The sequence below is a fragment of the Equus przewalskii genome, chromosome 27 (assembly GCF_037783145.1).
Source record: "Equus przewalskii isolate Varuska chromosome 27, EquPr2, whole genome shotgun sequence".
NCBI lineage: Eukaryota > Metazoa > Chordata > Mammalia > Perissodactyla > Equidae > Equus > Equus przewalskii.
The window spans coordinates 34,808,388-34,827,478 of NC_091857.1; the positions used below are offsets into that span (position 1 = coordinate 34,808,388).

Here is a 19,091-nt window from a genome sequence, read left to right on the forward strand (position 1 = left end):
CCCTGCGGCCACTCGGGGCCACCTGCACCACCACTCGGTTCCCGCCGAATCCGAGAGGTACGTCTGGTGTTAAAGCCTCAGGACAAGGGGCGGAAAGCGAATGCTCGCAGGAGCGACTCCGCCTGCCCTCCGGGGGCCCTCGCTCTCGCATGGGGCTCCCGGCCTCCGAGGCCCCCGCGCACCGCGCTCCTGGAACAGCAGGCCAGGGACAGAGGCGTGTGACAGCGGGTGCGGAGCTAGGTCCCGGCCGGAAGGAGCCGGCTCCGCCCCCTGCTCTCCTCCCCTCCCCTCCTCCACCCCCCTTCCCTCCCTGCGCTCCCCTCCCCTCCTCCTCTGCGCTCTGCCTCCCCTCTTCTCTCCTCCCCTCCCCTCTCTTTTTCCCCTCCCCCTCCGCCCCTCCTCCCTCCCCTCTGTCGTCTCGCCGCCCTCCTCCCTCCTCCCTCCTCCCCCAGCTCAGAAGAGCCCGCCGCGAAGGGGACCGGCCGGTTACTTCCTCCTGCGGCGGAGCGGAGCGCAGCGTAGCCCCAGCCCCGAGCGCCCGGAGCCAGCCGCCCGCCCGCCCGCCGCCCGCCCGCCGCCCGCCGCCCGCCGCCCCCGGCCCGCTTCTCGGCCTCCCGGAGCGCCTGCACCCCCGGGCTCGCGCTCGCCCCCGGCTCCTCGCCCTCGCCCGGCGCGACCGGAGGAGCCTGGCCCCGGAGCAGCCGCCGGCCCTGCCCGACGCGGCGCGGTAAGAACGGGGTCCGGGGCGGGCGAGCCGGCCGGGGTGCCCGCCGGCTTCTCCCGGGGACCCAGAAACCGGGCGGGGGAGGTGGGTAGCACCGAGGTCCGGGATCGGGGTGCAGCCGGGGTCAAGGTGGGGTGGCGGCTGCTCCTCGCAATGGGGAGTCGCGCGTCCGGACTCCGTTCCGCTCGGCGCCCGCGTTCGGGTGGCCCGGGATAGGGCGCGCTGGGCCCGGCGTGACGCGCGGAGCCGACCCGGGCCCCGCGAACTTGGGCCGCGGCCCGAGGTCGCCAAGCCGGACGGGGCGGGCGGGGCGCGCCGGCTTGTTCCACTTGCTTTTGTTTTTAAAAGGAAACGCGGGCCTGGTGGGGGCTCCTGCCGGTGGTCGCCCTGCGGGCCTGATTTCGCGCGGGGGCTGGGGGACGCAGGACAGGGGTCCGAGGGCGCCCCGCGCGCCCCGGTTCGCGGGTGACTTACTGGAGCGCGCCGGGCCCGGGGGGATGCGGGGCGCCCGGCGGCTAGGACACCTGAGAGGCGGCGGCTCCCCAGACGCGCGTCGAGCGCGGGGCCTCCGGTCACCTGCTCGGCCCCGTCCTGGGCCCGGCCGGGGCGGCGGGCGGAGGGAGGCGCTGGCAGGTGGGGCCGCCGCTCGGCGAGCCCCCGCGGGGCCCCGGGACTTCTGGATCGGGGGCCCCTCGGTCCTGCGAGGCGAGCATGGGGAGCCTGTCGGAAAGGGAGACGTGGGTGCGCAGGGCTGCCTTCATTTTTCCCATTCTTAAAGCATTTTGAATGAAGGGCTAACAGTGAGCGTGTGTGGGTTTTATTTTTTTAAGCACAGGAGACTTTTTTCTATTTGCCTGTATTCAATTTCAGGGTAGCCTAAAATAGTAGTTGACGGGCTATTTATTTAGAAAGTAGAGAAGTGAGCAGTCTCCTTTGGAGATGGGGGTAATTTATTTTAATTCGCCAGTAAGAGATGATGTTGGTTCCGGACAATGGAAGCGCCTGTGTGCTATCTACCTGCCCACACCACCGCCAATCAGGGAGATAAATCTCCAAGTTAAGGTTTATTAAAATTCTGAGTAATATCCCAGTAGAGTAAATGTTAGCCCCGTGCGTCCTGCGGGGAAGTATGGGAACACTCATTTCTGGGATTAGTCATTCCTCTCTTTAAATTGATAACTTTCAAAGGGAAAAGCAGACCAAGCTTCCAAAGTGCATTTCAGGTTTGTTTTTGTTTTTCAAGTTCACCTAAATATAAACCTAATCTCACATAAACGATCACTTGTTCTAATAAGGGTACAGTTGTCTGGCAAGTTCTTCTTGTTTTAAAATTTAACCCTTCTCAGCCCTTATATTTCTGGCATTTTCTCCTTTTTTTGGTTCAAAAGCAACACCAAAAGGATCCAGATTTGAAAGCGGTTTATGTGAGGAACTTGGCCTGTCTCCCACCTTGACAAGTGCTGTTGAATAGAATAAGTGAGCTAAAATTTGATGAGTTGTGTGTCTGCCTGAAACCATGGGTAGAGCACTTTGATTCTGCGTGTTTTTTACAAAACAAATTCAAAGCTGGACAATAAGAGAATTCTATTCTGTGGCTAGTAATTACAGCTCTTTGTGTGGGAGGGGTCGCCGGCCTTTACTCCTGGTGTTTGTCCAGCAAAACCAGGCGAAGCTTTTCTGTCTCCTTCCACATTCATTCTCTGACCATCCCTGGGAAGCCAGAAAGCGTAGAATAAAGTCAGCAACCGGCTGCAAAGGGGACGGAGAAAAAGAGCTGTCCTGTTGCGCCCTGGATGGGTAACTGGCAACAGTGAAGATGTTTTTTCATTTTGGTCTTTAATCAACAGGTCGCAGGACTGACTTCATGCAGATAAATGACAGGAAACTCTAAGGGGCATTTCACATTGTAAAGAGGAGCGAGCCGGGGCCTAGTCTAATGATATTTATATGCTGTCTCTGCTCTGTAGTGCTGTGGTGGGAGAAGGGCCCCTTCCTCACCACTCAGGTTGTCCTGGCACGTGGAGGAGCTCAGGATTAGGGCCATACTCAACTGGGATTTGGTCTCTCTCTGCCCCGAGGAACCCCTGCAATAGCTGTGTGATCCTAGGCAAGTTTCTGGAGATCTCTGGGCCTCCGTTGCCTCACGGTCAGATGGTACAGTATCTACCTGTGAGGGATTCAGGGAAGTGGGGATGCGTGATCCCCCAGCTTTGGGGCTTGGCTCTTAGCAAGTGGGCTTCTGTGAATGCAGCCATCAGTGGTAGTGAATATTGATTCTTGAGTGCATGTGGATGACGTGATCACCAAGTGGAGATTCTGAGCAGATGTGGCCCCTTAGGATCCAGGGCAAGCCCTTTCCTGCCCCTGCTCCCCCTCTGTTCCCCCATAGGGCTGTTATTTATTGCCTCTGCTCTCCTGCTCCACTGGCCACGTGATAATTACCCACTCGGAGGGTTTTAACAGCCGTCTCCAATGCCTCTCACCTCCCCTGTGGCAGAAACTCTCCTCCCACGCCACCTTTCTAGCCAAGGTGTGTGTGTGTGTGTGAGTGTGTGTGTGTGTGTGTGTGTGTGTGTGATGTGTGTTGAGTTGTTGGGAGGTCCGGGTTAGCCATAATGTTGATCATAGAGAAAAAACAAGATAGCACGAACTCGGACTGGTTATGGGAAAATATGCTGTTTGCCGCCTCCAGGAAGTTCTGCCAATTGCACAATATTTTAATTACTCAAAGTTCTGGCTTGTAACAGGTGGGAGCATCCAGTGGAGACCACGGGGCTGGGCAGTTGGCAGCACCCACATAAAGCTCCCTTATAGCCTTCAGTTCCGAGGCCAGGAAGCCAGGAGGGTGGGGAGTCCCCCTTTTCCACTATTAATATAGAAGTTACCCGGCCAGACAATTACATTTTAGTGCCCCAGACAGGTTTTCAGTCTGTTACAGCACCATCCAATGGTAAGCCACATGCCTAACTATAAATTTTCCAATAGCCACGGTAAATATAGTAAGATAGGTGAAATTAATTTCAGTTCGCCTAATTCATTCAAAAATATTATATAAACATGCAGTAAATATAAGTTATTACTGAGGTATTTTGCTTTTTTCTATGAAGTCGTGTGTATTTTATATACAGAGCACAACTCAGTGCCCCAGCCGTGCCAGGCGCTCAGTAGCCACTCCTGTCTGGTGGCCACCACGTTGGTCAGCACAGGTCCGGTATATAAGCGCAGACTATCAAAGCAAGCACGGCAGATCCGTGATGGGGATTACTTCCTCTTGGAGAAATGCACAGCTGAGCAACACACAAAGCAGATGTATTTTGAACATGTGTACTCAGCACAAGAGGATCTGGGACGAAGCGAGAGGGTTTGATCTGAAGCACTGCTTCCCTCTTGTATCTCCTTCCTGGGCGTGTTGCTTCCTCACAGCTTGGAGAGGCGAGGGGGCCTCCGTGCCTCCTGCCAACGTGCTCTCCTGGGTCTGGGTCCCCGGGAGCTGCCAGGGGTGGGGCGGGTCACCTCTGCAGCCCCATTTAGGTTCCCAGGTTGTGCTGACTGCTCCTGGGGCAGACAGGAGGTGGCCCACAGCCTGCCTGGTACCCACCCCCAGACCCGCCTCCAAGCTGACCATGGAAATGGCAGTGAAAAGTGGCTCCTCCCACTCCTGTCACGGAAGGACACTGGCCCCCTTGCTCAGCCCACCCGGCCAGGCTCCCTTGGGAGGCTCTGAGCAGCCAGCTGGAAAGGAACTGTATCTGTGTGCCTCATATCTAAATGGAATTCCGTGGGGGAATCAGCATTATTCTTTAACTACTTAAATAGCATACCCTGTGTGAGAGGGGCCTTTTCAATAAGGATTCCTGCTGTGGAACTTGACAGACCCAGCCAGACTGCAGTGTGGATGCAGCCAATGAAGACGTCCTCAAAATGCACTGGATTTATGGCCTCTCTGACTCTTCCTTTATTTCTTTTCCTTTTGCTTTTTTTTTTTTTTTTGAAGATGAATGATTTTGGAATCAAGAACATGGACCAGGTGGCCCCCGTGTCTAACATTTACAGAGGGACGCTCAAGGTACGTGAATAAGTCTTAATTAAAAATTTTAAACAGAGGATTGGAAAACTCAATGCCTGTGAGAGAAACTATACGTAGACTTGTTCTAGCCTTAGCTTTTTATTTTACTGGCTGTGTGACTGGATTGTTTCCTTCAGCTCTCTGGGCCTCAGTTTTGTAGTCTGTAAAATGGGTATCCTGATGCTTGTTCTACTTGTCCTCCAAGACTTGAAACCATGGAATTTGTAGATGGTGAGGACTTTGTAGTTTACTTCTGAGACTCCTCCCAGGGAAAAATCTTATGATTCTCAATAGATCAGAGCTGGAGAGGCTGCCTTTCTACCCACCCAGGAGTTTCCGTCCATGAGGGGAAGGCTGATTAAGAACTGAAGGAAAAGAGCCCAGGAGCAACAGCAGGCCCCGCGGCTGCTGCTCCTTCCATCACAAGGGGCAATGCCCACTGGGTTGGAGACAGCCTGTTTGTGTAAACCAAAAGCCACATTAAAGATGAAAGAGCCTTCTCTGCTGCATAATAAACAAAATTCGTGTCGCTTCTATCTTAATTCCTTTGGGGAACATTCTTCAGCAGCACAAGCTGATAATTTCCCATTTGCCTTCTCCAAATGTGAGAGCGAGAGCTCATTGTTTTGTAGCATTGTGTAGTAAACATGTCAGAAGCAGTGATTTTAGCTCGGCCTCCTCTGAGCCTACTGTTTTGTATCGTAATGTCTCTCTGGCGTGGTACATTGTCGCTCGTCTATCATTAGGGGATTATTTGTCTGATACAGCCCAAAGAGGCAAAAATCGGCAGGGGCCTTTCTTGAGTCTTAGGGAGTTCATCAGACTTCAGGCTACTGAGTTTGCTTGTTCAATTTGGTCAGTTTCTAGTGTGGCAGACGCTGTATGAGAAATTGTGAGATTAAGTTTGAAACCAACTCCTAGAAAGAAAAATTGTATAATTTGAAAGTTTGATGATGCCCGTGCGATTTCTGGATTTAGACAAGAAACGGTCGTGGCTGAAATTGGTGTGTTGAAATACGCAGCACGAATTTGTATTGTCTTTTGGCTTCCTGGTTTTAAAAAAAGAATTTAGAACAGTCAGGAAAGGAAAGACATTCCTTAGTCACCTGGGCTGTGCTGGTGGGAATCTAAAAATTGACTGAAGATTTCACCCGAATTAACCCTGCTGTAAAGTAGTTTATAAATCTGGATGAGTATTTCGCACTTGCTTGGGTTTCCCCTCGTAGGTCTTGGGACTCATTGTCTTGGGACATCATTGCCTTGGATTTTGGGGGGCTGGGCGCCAACGACATTGGGACATCATTGTCTGGAGTGTTTTGGGCTGAGCTCCAACTTCTCCCTGGCCTCTTATGTAATGCGTCACTCATTGTTCTACATTTCTAAAACGAAGGCACACAAACCAATTTTATTTGTAAATGTGTTACACATTTTTTTTATTGATGACTCAACAGAAGGATCATTGTATTACACATACCATGGGATTTCCAGCTTATGTTGGAAAAATATAACCTTTCTTCACGTTTTTCCCTCAACAAGTTAGGCAATGATGAATCAAGACTTTATCTGTTACTTATAAAGAAGGCTTACTTTAAAGGCTCTTTCATTCATAAATGTTAGATGAGATTATCAGAGATCGGCACAGTGCGAGGTTTGTGTTTCTGTGTCTCTATCCTCTTTTTTCCCTCTCAGCCGTAGGTAGTTTAATTTTAAACCTACTTCCTTTGGAAATCTTGCCTCTTAATAGATGATGGGGGGAGGTTCTTTTTAATACGCTTTACTTTTATAAAATTAAACCTTAAAGAAGTTTCGCATATTTATTACTACTTTCTGAACCACGGGAATTGAGGGGAAAAAAAATCTAGTTTCAATTAAAGTGTTTTATACTAAACATTTAAAAATAAAGGCTCCTGCAGATAAAGTAATTTATTTCATTGTTTCGTTTTCAATTTTTGTTCAGCCACTTGCCTTTCGTTTTAACTGCTGTGAGCTAAAACTGTCTTGCCAAGGGTCATTTTTCTTTTACATGTGGCCTGACTGGATTTCTCTCCGATGTAGCACAAGGCCAGGTGTGGGGACCAGGTCGTCTCGGAGGTCCCTCCCAGCGCTGTTCTTCTAAGATTCTATTATTTTTAGGTCTGTTTATTTAATTTATTACTTTAAATTGATTAAGCCGTTAAAAATGACTTCCCAGCCATTCTCACCGTGTGAGGTTGATGAAATGATCCAGAGGAAAATAGAATCTGGAGTAAAAGAGTAAAATAGACCATTCTCACTGTGTGAGGTTGATGAAATGATCCAGAGGAAAATAGAATCTGGAGTAAAAGAGTAAAATACACCTTTTGGTCCCTTTGACCATCTTAAGTCTGTTCGGAGGACTGACTGGTCGATCCCACATGTGGCTTTATAACTGCCAGTTTAGCCAGGGCGTATTAATAAGATGACCCGTGGACCACTTTTAAAATAGGTAATTATCGGGGGCCGGCCCCATGGCGGACTGGTTAAGATCTCGCGCTGCGCTTCAGCGGCCCAGGGTTTTGCCAGTTCGAATCCTGGGCCTGGACGTGGCACCGCTCATCAAGCCATGCTGAGGTGGCATCCCACATGCCGCAACTAGAAGGACCCACAACTAAAAACACACAACTATGTACCAGGGGGCTTTGGGAGAAAAAGGAAAAATAAAATCTTTTAAAAAAATAAAATAAAATAGGTAACTAAATAAGTTTCAGGATTACCTCTCAGTTTTCTTTTCCATCTGTTCTTGCAGCGCCAGCCAGCCTTCGACACCTTCGATGGGTCCCTGTTTGCTGTTTTCCCCTCCCTAAGCGAAGAGCAAACGCTGCAAGAAGTGCCAACAGGCTTGGATTCCATTTCTCATGGTAATTTGTTACTCAGACTTGACAAGTGGGGCACGATTCCCCCAGGGAGTTCAGTTCATAGAAAGAGAGGACGGATCAGAAGCCATGAACATTGGTATCTTGAATCTTTAGGTAGGAAAAGTCAGATGGAGGCTCTGTGCCTGAGAGAAGACAGTTGTCCTTGATTATGAGCATGATGGTTCTGGTGCTCCCCCCGCCAGATGTGCCCCAGTGAGAGCAAAGGCCAGCTGTTAGCAGGCTGCAGAGCCACTCCTGAGATCTCCATTCGGGGGTTTTCAGCTGGGCAGCAAACCCAGGCTTCATCACCCAGGGCCACTCTGCCAAGCGGACCAGTGGCCATGACGATGCACCCTAACTTTTCATTCTGGGTTCACATTGTTAGTTAGCTCATTCTCCTGCTGGAGTTTCGGAGCAACACATTATTCTTGCTTAATCTTTAGCCACCTGTATTTACTCCTGCAGTTCTTAATGTCATTGTTTGTTCTTTTTAAGGGAATAGCACGTCAGATAATGCCTGTGCAATTACTCTCATATTAGTTGGCAACATTCCAGAGGTTGCTTTGTCACATGAAGTAGGTGCTAGAAAATACAGCCCAGAAAATTAATTAAAACACACATGCTTGCGTAAGCATGCCATCATGGGGCGGTCATTTATCATTCTTGAAATTGCTGAGGGAATCCAGAGAAGATTGTTTTTCAGTAAAAATTGAAGGTGTGCAGACGTTACAGGTGCTAAGTGCGTTCTGCTCATATCAGCTGCTTAGTTTAATGGAAGTAACTCCCAAATTATGCATTTGCAGTCCCTTAAGCCTTTTGACCAAAAACCGTGCAATTTCTTTCATTGTCTAAACATTTGAAAATCGACTTCAATGGAAGTTTTACCTACGCGTAACTGCTTTAGGAACTTTTGTAAAATAAAATAAAACTTGAGTTTTACCTTAGGTGTTTTTTTATAAGTGTAGTTCTGAGATGGATAATATTTTCTCCATAGCATTCAAAAAAATTTTTTGGTTCATACGTATACTCTTTTAAGGAATTATGTGTCAAGGTTTGAGATCAAAATTGTTCTCTCCTGGAAACTAAGATTTCTCCCCTGAGTTCTCTATCTGATCTAGCCAACCTGACTTCCTGACATCCCCGTGGGCTTTCTTTCTAGACTCGACCAACTGTGAATTGCCTCTCTTAACCCCGTGCAGCAAGGCTGTAATGAGTCAAGCCTTGAAAGCTACCTTCAGTGGCTTCAAAAAGGAGCAGCGTCGCCTTGGCATCCCCAAAAGTAAGTGCTGCCTTTTAGAGCTGCTTTTCCGATTCTGCGTTTTACTAGAAAAACGAATTTGACTGCAGTTGCTCCAGATGACTTAGTTTTTAAGCTTTTGTCTAGGGCGTCTTGCAAAGAGTGGCAGGGATGTGGTAGAGCTGAGCCAGTTTTTGGTTCAGCCCAGTCAACTGAACACTTAATCCAGCTCTGTTGTCGGTGTCTTAGACTCTTCCTGGGTGTCTCGCTCATTTCGTTGGTCTTCGGTGCACACCTGGACTCTGTGGTTGAATCAGGAGTGGCTCTGGTCTCACTTCCATTTTTTTCTCCTTTTGTGTTCTGTCCTTTCTTCCCTCCCCGGTAGACCCCTGGCTGTGGACTGAGCAACAGGTGTGCCAGTGGCTTCTCTGGGCTACCAACGAATTCAGTCTGGTCAACGTCAATCTGCAGAGGTTCGGCATGAATGGCCAGGTGCTGTGCAACCTGGGCAAGGAGCGCTTTCTGGAGCTGGCACCTGATTTTGTGGGCGATATTCTCTGGGAGCATCTGGAGCAGATGATCAAAGGTACCAGCTGATGGTCGGGGTGAGCCTGGCTAGGAGCAGTGATGGGGGAGGCGGGGGTGAGCATCAGTGCCCTACGACTGTGGGGTCGGCGTTTCACATGAGGCAGGGTGGTCTGAAAACGCCCCTGGAGTGAGTCAGATATGTGGCAGTGACTACAGCTTTTGAGTCCACTGAAGTACGTGTATGTGTGTGTGTGTGTGTGTGGCATCAAGCGTAGCCACAGGGCAGTAGACTTAGTCACGGTCTCGTTCACTGTCCCCAGACAGCATTCGTCAGAGCAGTATGTGTTGGCTCAGATACGGAGGCCAAGAATTCCTATGCTTTATGGCTCACCTTCCAGAACCGAAAGAAATAAGTCGGCCTCGGGGAAAGGGAGCCTTCAGATAAACTCTGTGAACTGTTAAGTAAATTTTCCCAAATCCAAATGGAATCCAACAAAGAGGAATGTTCCTGATTTTAGGTTTTTAAACAAATGCAGACGTAATCAATGTATATATTTACACACGGACGTTTTGTCCAGAAAGTAGCCATTGAGCAGAAGAACTCTCATCATATAGAAAGTCCTGATTTTAGACGTTAAAAAAGTATTGAGATCAGTGTTAAAAATACATCGAGTTAAAAAAGAAAAAAAATATATAGTGAAGGATCCTTTAAGTTAAAAATAAAAGAAAATTAGCCCCTTTGTAGAGTTCAGGGAAATATTCCTCATTTAATTGATTTTAAACACTGAGTTTCAACCCTGTTACAGACTCAGAATCTTAAAAAGCCCTTAGGATTTATCCACCAGCTCTTTTTACTTATGGCTTCTGAGGGCCAGGGAAATTTATTTTTAAAGACTCCTATAAACAAGTCTGGACAAGTCTAATCTGACAAATTTCTGGTGAATCTGTTTGTTGGCAAGTTGGGCCTGTCTTGCCATGACTCGGGGTGTCAGTCTGAGTGGGTCTGGGTTTGGGGGTGTATGTGTGGTTGAGTGTGTTTGTAGGAAGCGGGCATTTGCAGAGAACGCTAACCTTTGCCCCTTCAAAATTCCTGGGCACGCATGTCCCCCGTTACAGACTCCCACGCCTTGGTAGCCGTCTCTGTGTGGCGCATGCTGCACCCTGGAGAAGCTTTCAGGGTTCGACCAATGGGCCATAAGCCTCCTGGGGGCAGGAATTGTGTCTGTTTTCCTAATCTGCTGTATTCCCAGCCCCGGTGCAGTTGTTACTCATAAATATTTAACCATTTCTTGGCTACGTGGATAAATTAAATAAATCATCTGGATCTTTCAAATCATGCAATAGAAAATTTAACTTTGCCAACAACAGCAGCCTTTTTGGAAAACTTATTCTAGTTATTAGAAAAATGTGCTTCTATCTCTAGTTTAGAAAGACAGAATGACCTGGAACACTGTAGGATTAAATGTGAAGCACCGAATGCATTTAGTTATTCTAAAATAACCACGTAACCGTAATTCAGAGAGTAACTTCTTTTTTTGTGTAGTTTTAACCTCGATTTGCAGTCTTAGGTCCCTCTATCTGTTTTTCAGAAAACCAAGAAAAGACAGAAGATCAGTATGAAGAAAATTCGCACCTCAACTCAGTTCCTCCTTGGATTAATAACAACTCCTTAGGTCAGTCCAAGTGATTCTGCCCTTAAGAGCTTGGTTTTAAGTCTTTCTGCTAGATTTATGGACAGTCCGAAGGCACAGTCTAGACCTGCCCTGTCCCCTGTGGTGGCCACATGTGGCTCTTGAGCTATTAGCACTTGAAATGTGGCTGGTCCACATTGAGAGGTGTGATAAGAATATAGTGCACACCAGATCTGAAAGTCCTACTATGAAACAAAGAATATAAAATAGCTCCTTAATGATTTTTAAGATGTTGATCACATGTTGAAATGACAATTGGTATATCAGGTCAAGTAAAATATTAAAATTAATCTTACCCGTTTCTTTTTACAATGTGGCTACTAGAAAGTTGAACATGTGTCAGTGGCTCACGTTATCTGCGTTGGCTAGCGCTGGTCTAGGCAATTCGTAGAGCGAGGGGCAGAAAGAAGCGAGCTGGTGGCTGTGGTCGGTTCTAGTAAAACAGATAAGGGGTGGCAGGCCCGGGAAGTGTGCAGAAAGCAATACCTAATTTGCTCTGAACTTTGGAATCGAGAAAGGTGTCATGGAATTCGGGTCCTTCCTCTGGTCACTGACACTGGTGAGCGTAGGTTGCAGGTGGTCCCCCGAGCCAGCATGGGGAGGGGTGACAGGAGATGCTCCTTCTAAGTCACACGCTGGGTGACAAATCCCTTAGTCTGTCTGAGGTGTAGTTTCCCTGGAAGCTGAAAGAGCCCATGGCCCCTGTCATCCTGAGGCTCACAAGGGAGAACTTGATAAACTAGAGCCATAGAAATACTAACCCTGAGGTATGGCGTCCTGGGTCCAGAGCAGCAGGAATTTTGGCCCAAGGCTCATTCGTTGGCTGGGAAGACGAATGGTTGAGAAGAAGAGGACCTAGTGGAGAGCTTGCTCATTGAAGCTCACGTGCCCCCGCGGGTTTGCAGAGGGCTGCAGCGTGCAGAGCTCCTCCCGTCCCGTCTGGTTTGAGGTGCAGAGGGTCTCTCTCGCGTGCCCGTTGCTGATAGCCCTGCCGTCCGATGGTTCTGTTCCAGGTTTTGGCGTGGAGCAGGCGCCGTATGGCGTGCAGACGCAGAGTTACCCCAAAGGCGGTCTCCTGGACGGCATGTGTCCCTCGTCGTCAGCGCCCCGTGCGCTCGGCTCTGAGCAGGACTTTCCGATGTTCCCCAAGTCCCGGCTCGACACCATCAGCGTCAACTACTGCTCCGTCCCTCAGGACTTCCCGGGCAGCAGCCTGAACCTGCTCGCCAGCGGTTCTGGTAAGATCAGAGCTTCCTGGTGCCCCTCTCAACAAGGCCAGTGGTCTGATTCCCAGAGCCACAGCCAGACAGTGACATGAGCTGCTTAGTCAGTACGGCCTGTGTTCAGCCATCGGAGGAGGTCATAGGACTCCTCTGTGTTCTAAGTGACTTAGAAGTGACTTAGGTCACCATCACAGACGATTAGTTCGCTCAGCGAGTGTTCTCCTAATGTGTGTCAGGCTCTGATCTGGGCACAGTGGGTACTTAGTGAACAAGACAGTCCCTGCTCTCGCACTAGATTCCTCCATGCAATGGGATATTTGGGGAGACAACGTAGGAGTGTGATAGTTTGTGTGTGTGTGTGTGGAGAGGTATATATACAGTGTGCAAATCTCAGGTTGTACAACCAGTTGAATCTTTACATATATACACCTGTGTCACTGCCACCCAGATGGAGATAGAGAAATTTCCAGCACCTCGGAAGGCTCCCTCGTACCACTTGCCAGTAGTGGTGTCCCCACCTCAAGAGGAAACCATTGTCCTGACTTTGATCATCATAGATTAGTTTTTCCTGTTCTTGAAGTTGATGTAAATGGCATCATACCCTGTGTTTTCTTTTGCATTTGTCTTTGGCTCATCATTGTGTCTGAGATCCATCCATGGTGTTGGGTGTGGCAGCCATTTGTTCTTTTTCACTGCTGTGTAGTACTCCCTTCTATGAAACTACCGTTGATTTATCCCTTCCACTGTTGATGGAAGATGTGGTTGCATAGTGTATTTATCGTAAGGAACAAGCACCTCAGTTTAAGAGCATTATGAAAAGTTAGAGTGATTCTGCACCAGTGGGATATCTGTTGAATGCGGGTGCTTGGCAATCTCTTGACCACTGAGCCCAAGACAACCTGCACTTATTTATTAGCTGTGGCACCAGACGTTTCATTGTCCTGGGGAGTCAAACTGTGCCTGGTTGTGTTTGCCAGGGAAGCCCGGAGACCGCGACCCCCCCGAGAACGGCGCAGACAGCTTCGAGAGCTCCGACTCGTTGCTGCAGTCCTGGAACAGCCAGTCATCGCTGCTGGATGTGCAGCGAGTGCCTTCCTTCGAGAGCTTCGAAGACGACTGCAGCCAGTCCCTCTGCCTCAGTAAGCCGACCATGTCTTTCAAGGATTACATCCAAGAGAGGAGCGAGCCGGTGGAGCAAGGCAAACCAGTTATTCCTGCGGCCGTGCTGGCCGGCTTCACCGGTGAGTGTGGGGCCCCGGCTCTCCCGCCACCTCCCCTGCACCCTGCCTCGCCGTGGCGATCAAGGGTGGTTCTAGTTGGAGCACATTGTACTTAACACCCCACATTTTATGTGTGGGGTGTAATCCTGAATCCAGGCAGGCCGTACCCCCGAATTCTAAAAAGGCCAGCCTTGCGGGAATTCTCGTGTACCCAGAGCTCAGAGGCGTGGGTGAAAATCCCGCGGCCCCTTCGCCACCTGGGACGTGCTTGGCCATCCGGAGATGAGGAGGAGCAGGGGACCAGCCTGTGGAGGCCTCGCCTCTGACTCACCTGCTCCAGGAATTTTAAAGAATGTCACCTGGCTCGGGAGGGGCAGCAGAGGCGGCCTCGCCTAACACAGGGACTGTGTTCCTTTTCTCGCTTCTAAAACCCATCTTGTTTTTACGGTGTGGGTGAGAGCTCTTCTAAGCAGAGGACAGATATTAAAGCTGTTTTTAGAACCTGATACTTCCAGTACTTTAGCAAAAATACCAGGATTCTTTCGATCGCTTCGTATTTCCTGAAATGTGTGCTTTTTTCATATTTTGACCATATGGAGCCACTGGGGGTTAAAAAAATACCTACTTAAAAAAAATCCGATACGTTAAAATAAGAGTACATGGGCATCCGTTTATTTCTGTCCTGTGAGGCAAACAGCCGTGGAAACGGACTGAAGTACGCAGAGCATGTGAAAGCCGTTGTTTTCATATCTGGAGTCAGGGCCCCATAAGAAAACGAACAGCCACGGTGCTGGGGGTTTTCCTTTCCATGTTGGTTAGCGTTTGTTGACTGCCGGCTCTGTGTGGTTCATCTGGCATATGGTGCCGGCCGCTAGTCTCTAGGACAGCCTGGCACGGGAGGTGGAGTGAACCCATTTTACAGATGGGGAAATTGGCTCCGAGGAAAACAGCTCTCCGTGGTCACACAGGTAGCTCGGTTCTGTCTGGTTCCAGAACTCCTGACCTGTGTTGATGGGAGCTGTGCGTCTTGGGGAACAGCTCTGATGGGCTTGTGATCCGGGGCAAGGCACCTGGCCTCTGAGCCACATCCTATTCCTCATCTTTAAAACAGCACTACACTTCGCAAGGTGGCGATTGTAAATATTAATCGAGAAGACGGTATATGAAAAGCACTTTGCAAAGCATATACCTCCCCCAGCAGAGGCCCCGGAAGGCCGTGGGTGTGACCTCAGGTGCCCAAGTGGCTGTTGAGTAAACCAGGGCTTGGATTAAGCAATTGACCCACCTCCATTTGGCAGGAAAGTTACCCTGTGGGATTCCATGAATGATACGCCTCGTTCTGTGGTGAAATGCCCCTTCACCCCATCCCACGGGGTGTTTCTAGAAATGAACCCTGAAAGTTATTACAGAAGGAGCAGCTAAAGAGGATGAGGAATTTTAATGCCAAGAGTTGGTGGCCCTGAATTTTTTTCCAGAAAGACCAAACCCAGCAGTCAAGGGCCGAGTGACCTCTTTTCCGGGAGCCGGAGGTGTGGAGAGAGACTCGGTGTTTGGTGGCTAACCTTATCGCATGAAAGCATTTCCCGCCGTCCCCAGCACCTGGGGTGCACCTTCTCGCCGGCATCCGGTCCAGAGTTGACTCTCTCATCTCTCAATCCATTTGCTTCCTCAGGGTAACTAAAGTCTTGCCGTCTTTTAAATCTATAAAAACGTATAACCCGCCCCTCTCCCCAGGCAGTGGACCTATCCAGCTGTGGCAGTTTCTCCTGGAATTGCTCTCCGACAAGTCCTGCCAGTCGTTCATCAGCTGGACTGGGGACGGATGGGAATTCAAGCTGGCTGACCCCGACGAGGTACGACCAGGGCCGGGAAATCAGCCCCTGGGCTCTAGACGCTGAGTCCATCCCTTGGGGTTCCCAAATTCCCTCCACAAGAAAGGCCTCGCGAGTGCCAATGAGAACACGTCTACACGAGGTGTTCCTGACTTCAGGAAACTTGAGGTGGCATCCTTGCTTGGCTGAGAATCATTTGGTACCCCCTGGGGGTGCACGTGGGCCTTGGGCAGGCTTCACCGTCTTCTCTGTCATGGAATGAAAAGGCACAGGAGGTAAACTGAGGCTCTCTCCTGAGCCTCTGAAAATGCCTTAGGAAATTGACCGCTGGGGATTGAACCCTCGATAGCCCCACGCCGGCCCTCAGGCTGGGCTTCCATGCTCCTGGGCTGAGCTTGGCAGAGCTGCACCAGCCCCGGCTGGAGGGAAAGGCCAAGGGTAGGTCCAGTAGCTGCCCTCCAGGACAGCATCAGGGAGGCCCTTGATCTCTGGTGCCCGTAGAGTGCAAGCTGTCACCTGCCCAGTTCCCTTGGGAAGCAGACACATTGAGGAATGTGTGATGTCACGTGGCTCAGAATCCCAGTTGGCAGCTTTTGACTGCAGGGGTCCGAATAAGCACCCAGGGGGTTGGGAGAGACATGGTTTCCCGTGTCTCAGGACCCCCCACTTCCGAACCCTTGGCCCCCAGGAGTTTGTGCTGAGTGAGGCCTCGAGAGCCCTGTCACAGACAGAGCTGTGGGTGTGGCACCTCGCCCTCCCACCGGTGCCTCCCTCGGTCCTCAGAGAAGCATCCGAGGGAGACGGGCCCTGGCGTCTGGATGACAGCGGCTGGTACCTCTGCGATCCTGTGGTTTGTCAGGTTCTCTGGATGCTCAGGCATCAGACTCGTAATCGGGGGGATGTCGTTCACTTTTTCTTCATTCCCAAATTGAATCCAACTCTTTTTCCATTTGTGTCCACCCCAGGTGGCCCGCCGGTGGGGAAAGAGGAAAAATAAGCCCAAGATGAACTACGAGAAGCTGAGCCGGGGTTTACGCTATTACTACGACAAGAACATCATCCACAAGACGTCGGGGAAGCGATACGTGTACCGCTTCGTGTGCGACCTCCAGAACTTGCTGGGGTTCACACCCGAGGAGCTGCACGCCATCCTGGGCGTCCAGCCGGACACGGAGGACTGAGGCCACGTGAGGCTGTGTGTGAGTGGGGCCATCCTGACCCACTGGGCTCCCAGGACCCTGAGAGGCGGGATTGAACACATCCAGGAAAGTCCCCAAGAAGCAGTGGCCTTATTTCATCTGAAACTGTGGCTCTTCACCCCGAGCAGCGTGGCTGCTCACTTCTGGAGCCCGCTGATGGCAAAACGCTGTGTATGATGCTATTACATTAAAATGGCCGAGAAGGAAGCGCGGGGCAGCCGTCCTGGCTCCGGCGGGCTCTTGAGACAGGATCGTTCAGGCTGTTAGGTCTTCTCCGGGGTTTGAGCGTGTCGCGGACACGCACCTGTTTTATTTTCTTTTGCCTTTTGCAACATGGAACCGAAGGTGCAGAAGGGGTCTCTTTGTTTCAGAAGGGTAGGAGGGGGCGAGGAAACAATCATGCCATTTCAGAAGGTCATCTGTATATATGATTGTAATCTTATAATTGTTATCAAAATCCTCTAACAGTCCTATTTAACAGAAATTGTATATTGTAATTTAAAATAATTATATAACTATATGTGAAATAAGAATGCAGACATCCAATGGTTATTTCATTTTCCAAGAGCACATAAGGCATTTTGCAAACATTGAATCTGCCCAGGGCAGACTAGGAGAAGTTGTAAAATGTGTATTATTTACATTTAATATGCCTACAGGAATATGTCGGAGAGGGTTAATCCCTGTTTCTGTTGTTTTGTTTTGTTTTGTCTGGGTTATTATCTGGCAAAGACTTTGTACATTTGGGAATTTTTATAAGAAACTTAATGTTATTATCTGGGGGCACATTGGCCCCTGTGCTTTCTCCTTTAATTGTAATGTAAAAGCTATAAAGCGGTATTTTTCTTGACAAATGGCATATGTTTTCCATTTCTATGCATGCATTTAAATCAGTTTATACAAAAAACTTATTTTATTTTTTAGTTCGACCCTGTTTCCCCAACAACCTACCTCCCGCACCCGCCATTTCCTCCCTGTGCCCCACCTCCACACCCCACATCATTCTGTATGATGAAAATAAGAATACTATTTTTGGAAATATGCGACTCCTTTTCAGAGACCAGGAGGGATTTATGTAGCAGCTATTTTTACTGCAAAAGTAATTCACTGGAAAAAAATGTAATTTGTAAGAAAGCTTTATTTTTATCTCAGCTGCGTGTAAAGTGAAATATATGGTGCAGCGCTGAAGGCTCGGGGGGAGGCGCAGTCTTTCTTAAATGCCTTGGACACGAGTGAAGCATGCTTCGTCCCCTCCGTGTTCACCTGTGAAGTCCTCGGCCGTCTGGAGCCCACGCTGTTCCTCTCTCCTCAGCGTCCACAGCAAAAGAGTTTTTGTTTTTTTGGTTTTTTTATTGGATGCAGAATGCCCAGAGGCATAGAGAGTAAACAAGATGAGAAAGAATGCATTGGAATAGCTCCTCTGAAGAAAAGGTTTTGATTGTGATCGAGACTTTTGTAGTGGTTTCGAAGGAGCACGCTGGCCCCAGTGTATTCCTGGCCTTTATACGCCATCAAGTCAAGTTGGTGTCAAAGTCAGACACGCTTCACTAGCAGTGTGAGAGGACACTCGGACCGGTGGCTGCCATCTGTACAGAAGAATCGTCCGTGGAGTGAGATCAAGGGATTGGGGGTAGGACCAGCTGGGAGAGCAAAGCCGAACTGAGACAATTTGTCTCAATACCCACACGAGACGATTTCCAGTATCTCAGCACAGGATGTTTTTCTCAAGCAGGCCCTGTTTATCTCTCGGACATCTGTTTATAACATCAACAGACATGCGACTGGGAACATCTTGTTGCTGAAAGAAGTCATGAACCATTGGCTCATTTTATATGGGCTCGAGCCACATGAAATTGCCAATATTTGACTTTTTTATCTACGAAGTTGGCAGTTTTGTGTGGTCCAACCTAATAGTTATGGAATCTGAAGTCCAGTATAAACCTCTGGCGTGGTAATGAACAGGACTTAAGTATAAAAATTTTGTAATTGGGCCTCTTCTTTCTCAAATAATAAAGTATTTTGTTTATATAAACTCCTCCTTCTAAGAGTTCTCATTCTTCCTCCCACCCACCGTGGAGGAGGTGGGGTGAGGATGTTGAGCTCAGATCTATTGTCCGCTCAGTAGCTTTTAGTCACTGAGAGTCACATCTCCATTTAACTGATTTTACACGAAAGTCACTTAGGAAATCATGACCAAACTGGAACCACCTGTGAACGCTTCCTGACGGAACCCCCAGAAAGGGTTCCTTCAGGCGAAAAATTCTTTTAAGAAAGAAGGGATTAGAATAGAGTCAGGTGGCCTCTCGGCCAGGGGTTTGGCAGAGATAACTGAGAAGAGATGTTTGGATATTTACATTAAGAACATTAGGATTTGGGGTTCAAGGACTTTTCTAATTGAGGCCATGACCCTCCTGGACTCCTGCCGTTGCTGAGATGACTTAACCAGAGATGAGGGTGGTGGTCCTGGGCCACGTGTTCTCAAACTCATTCTCAGGACT

General features: G+C 49.3%; 1 protein-coding gene across 1 annotated transcript; it reads left to right on the forward strand.

Annotated features, from left to right (window-relative positions):
- The first annotated feature begins 460 nt into the window (after window positions 1–460).
- ETS2 (ETS proto-oncogene 2, transcription factor) lies at window positions 461–18,625 on the forward strand. The gene is made up of 10 exons (XM_070597829.1): window positions 461–727; window positions 4,719–4,790; window positions 7,555–7,666; window positions 8,823–8,942; window positions 9,286–9,486; window positions 11,018–11,101; window positions 12,133–12,357; window positions 13,320–13,583; window positions 15,297–15,415; window positions 16,360–18,625. The coding sequence occupies exons 2-10, from the start codon at window positions 4,719–4,721 to the stop codon at window positions 16,573–16,575; spliced, it is 1,413 nt and encodes a 470-aa protein (XP_070453930.1). The 5' UTR covers window positions 461–727; the 3' UTR covers window positions 16,576–18,625.
- Window positions 18,626–19,091: the final 466 nt, after the last annotated feature.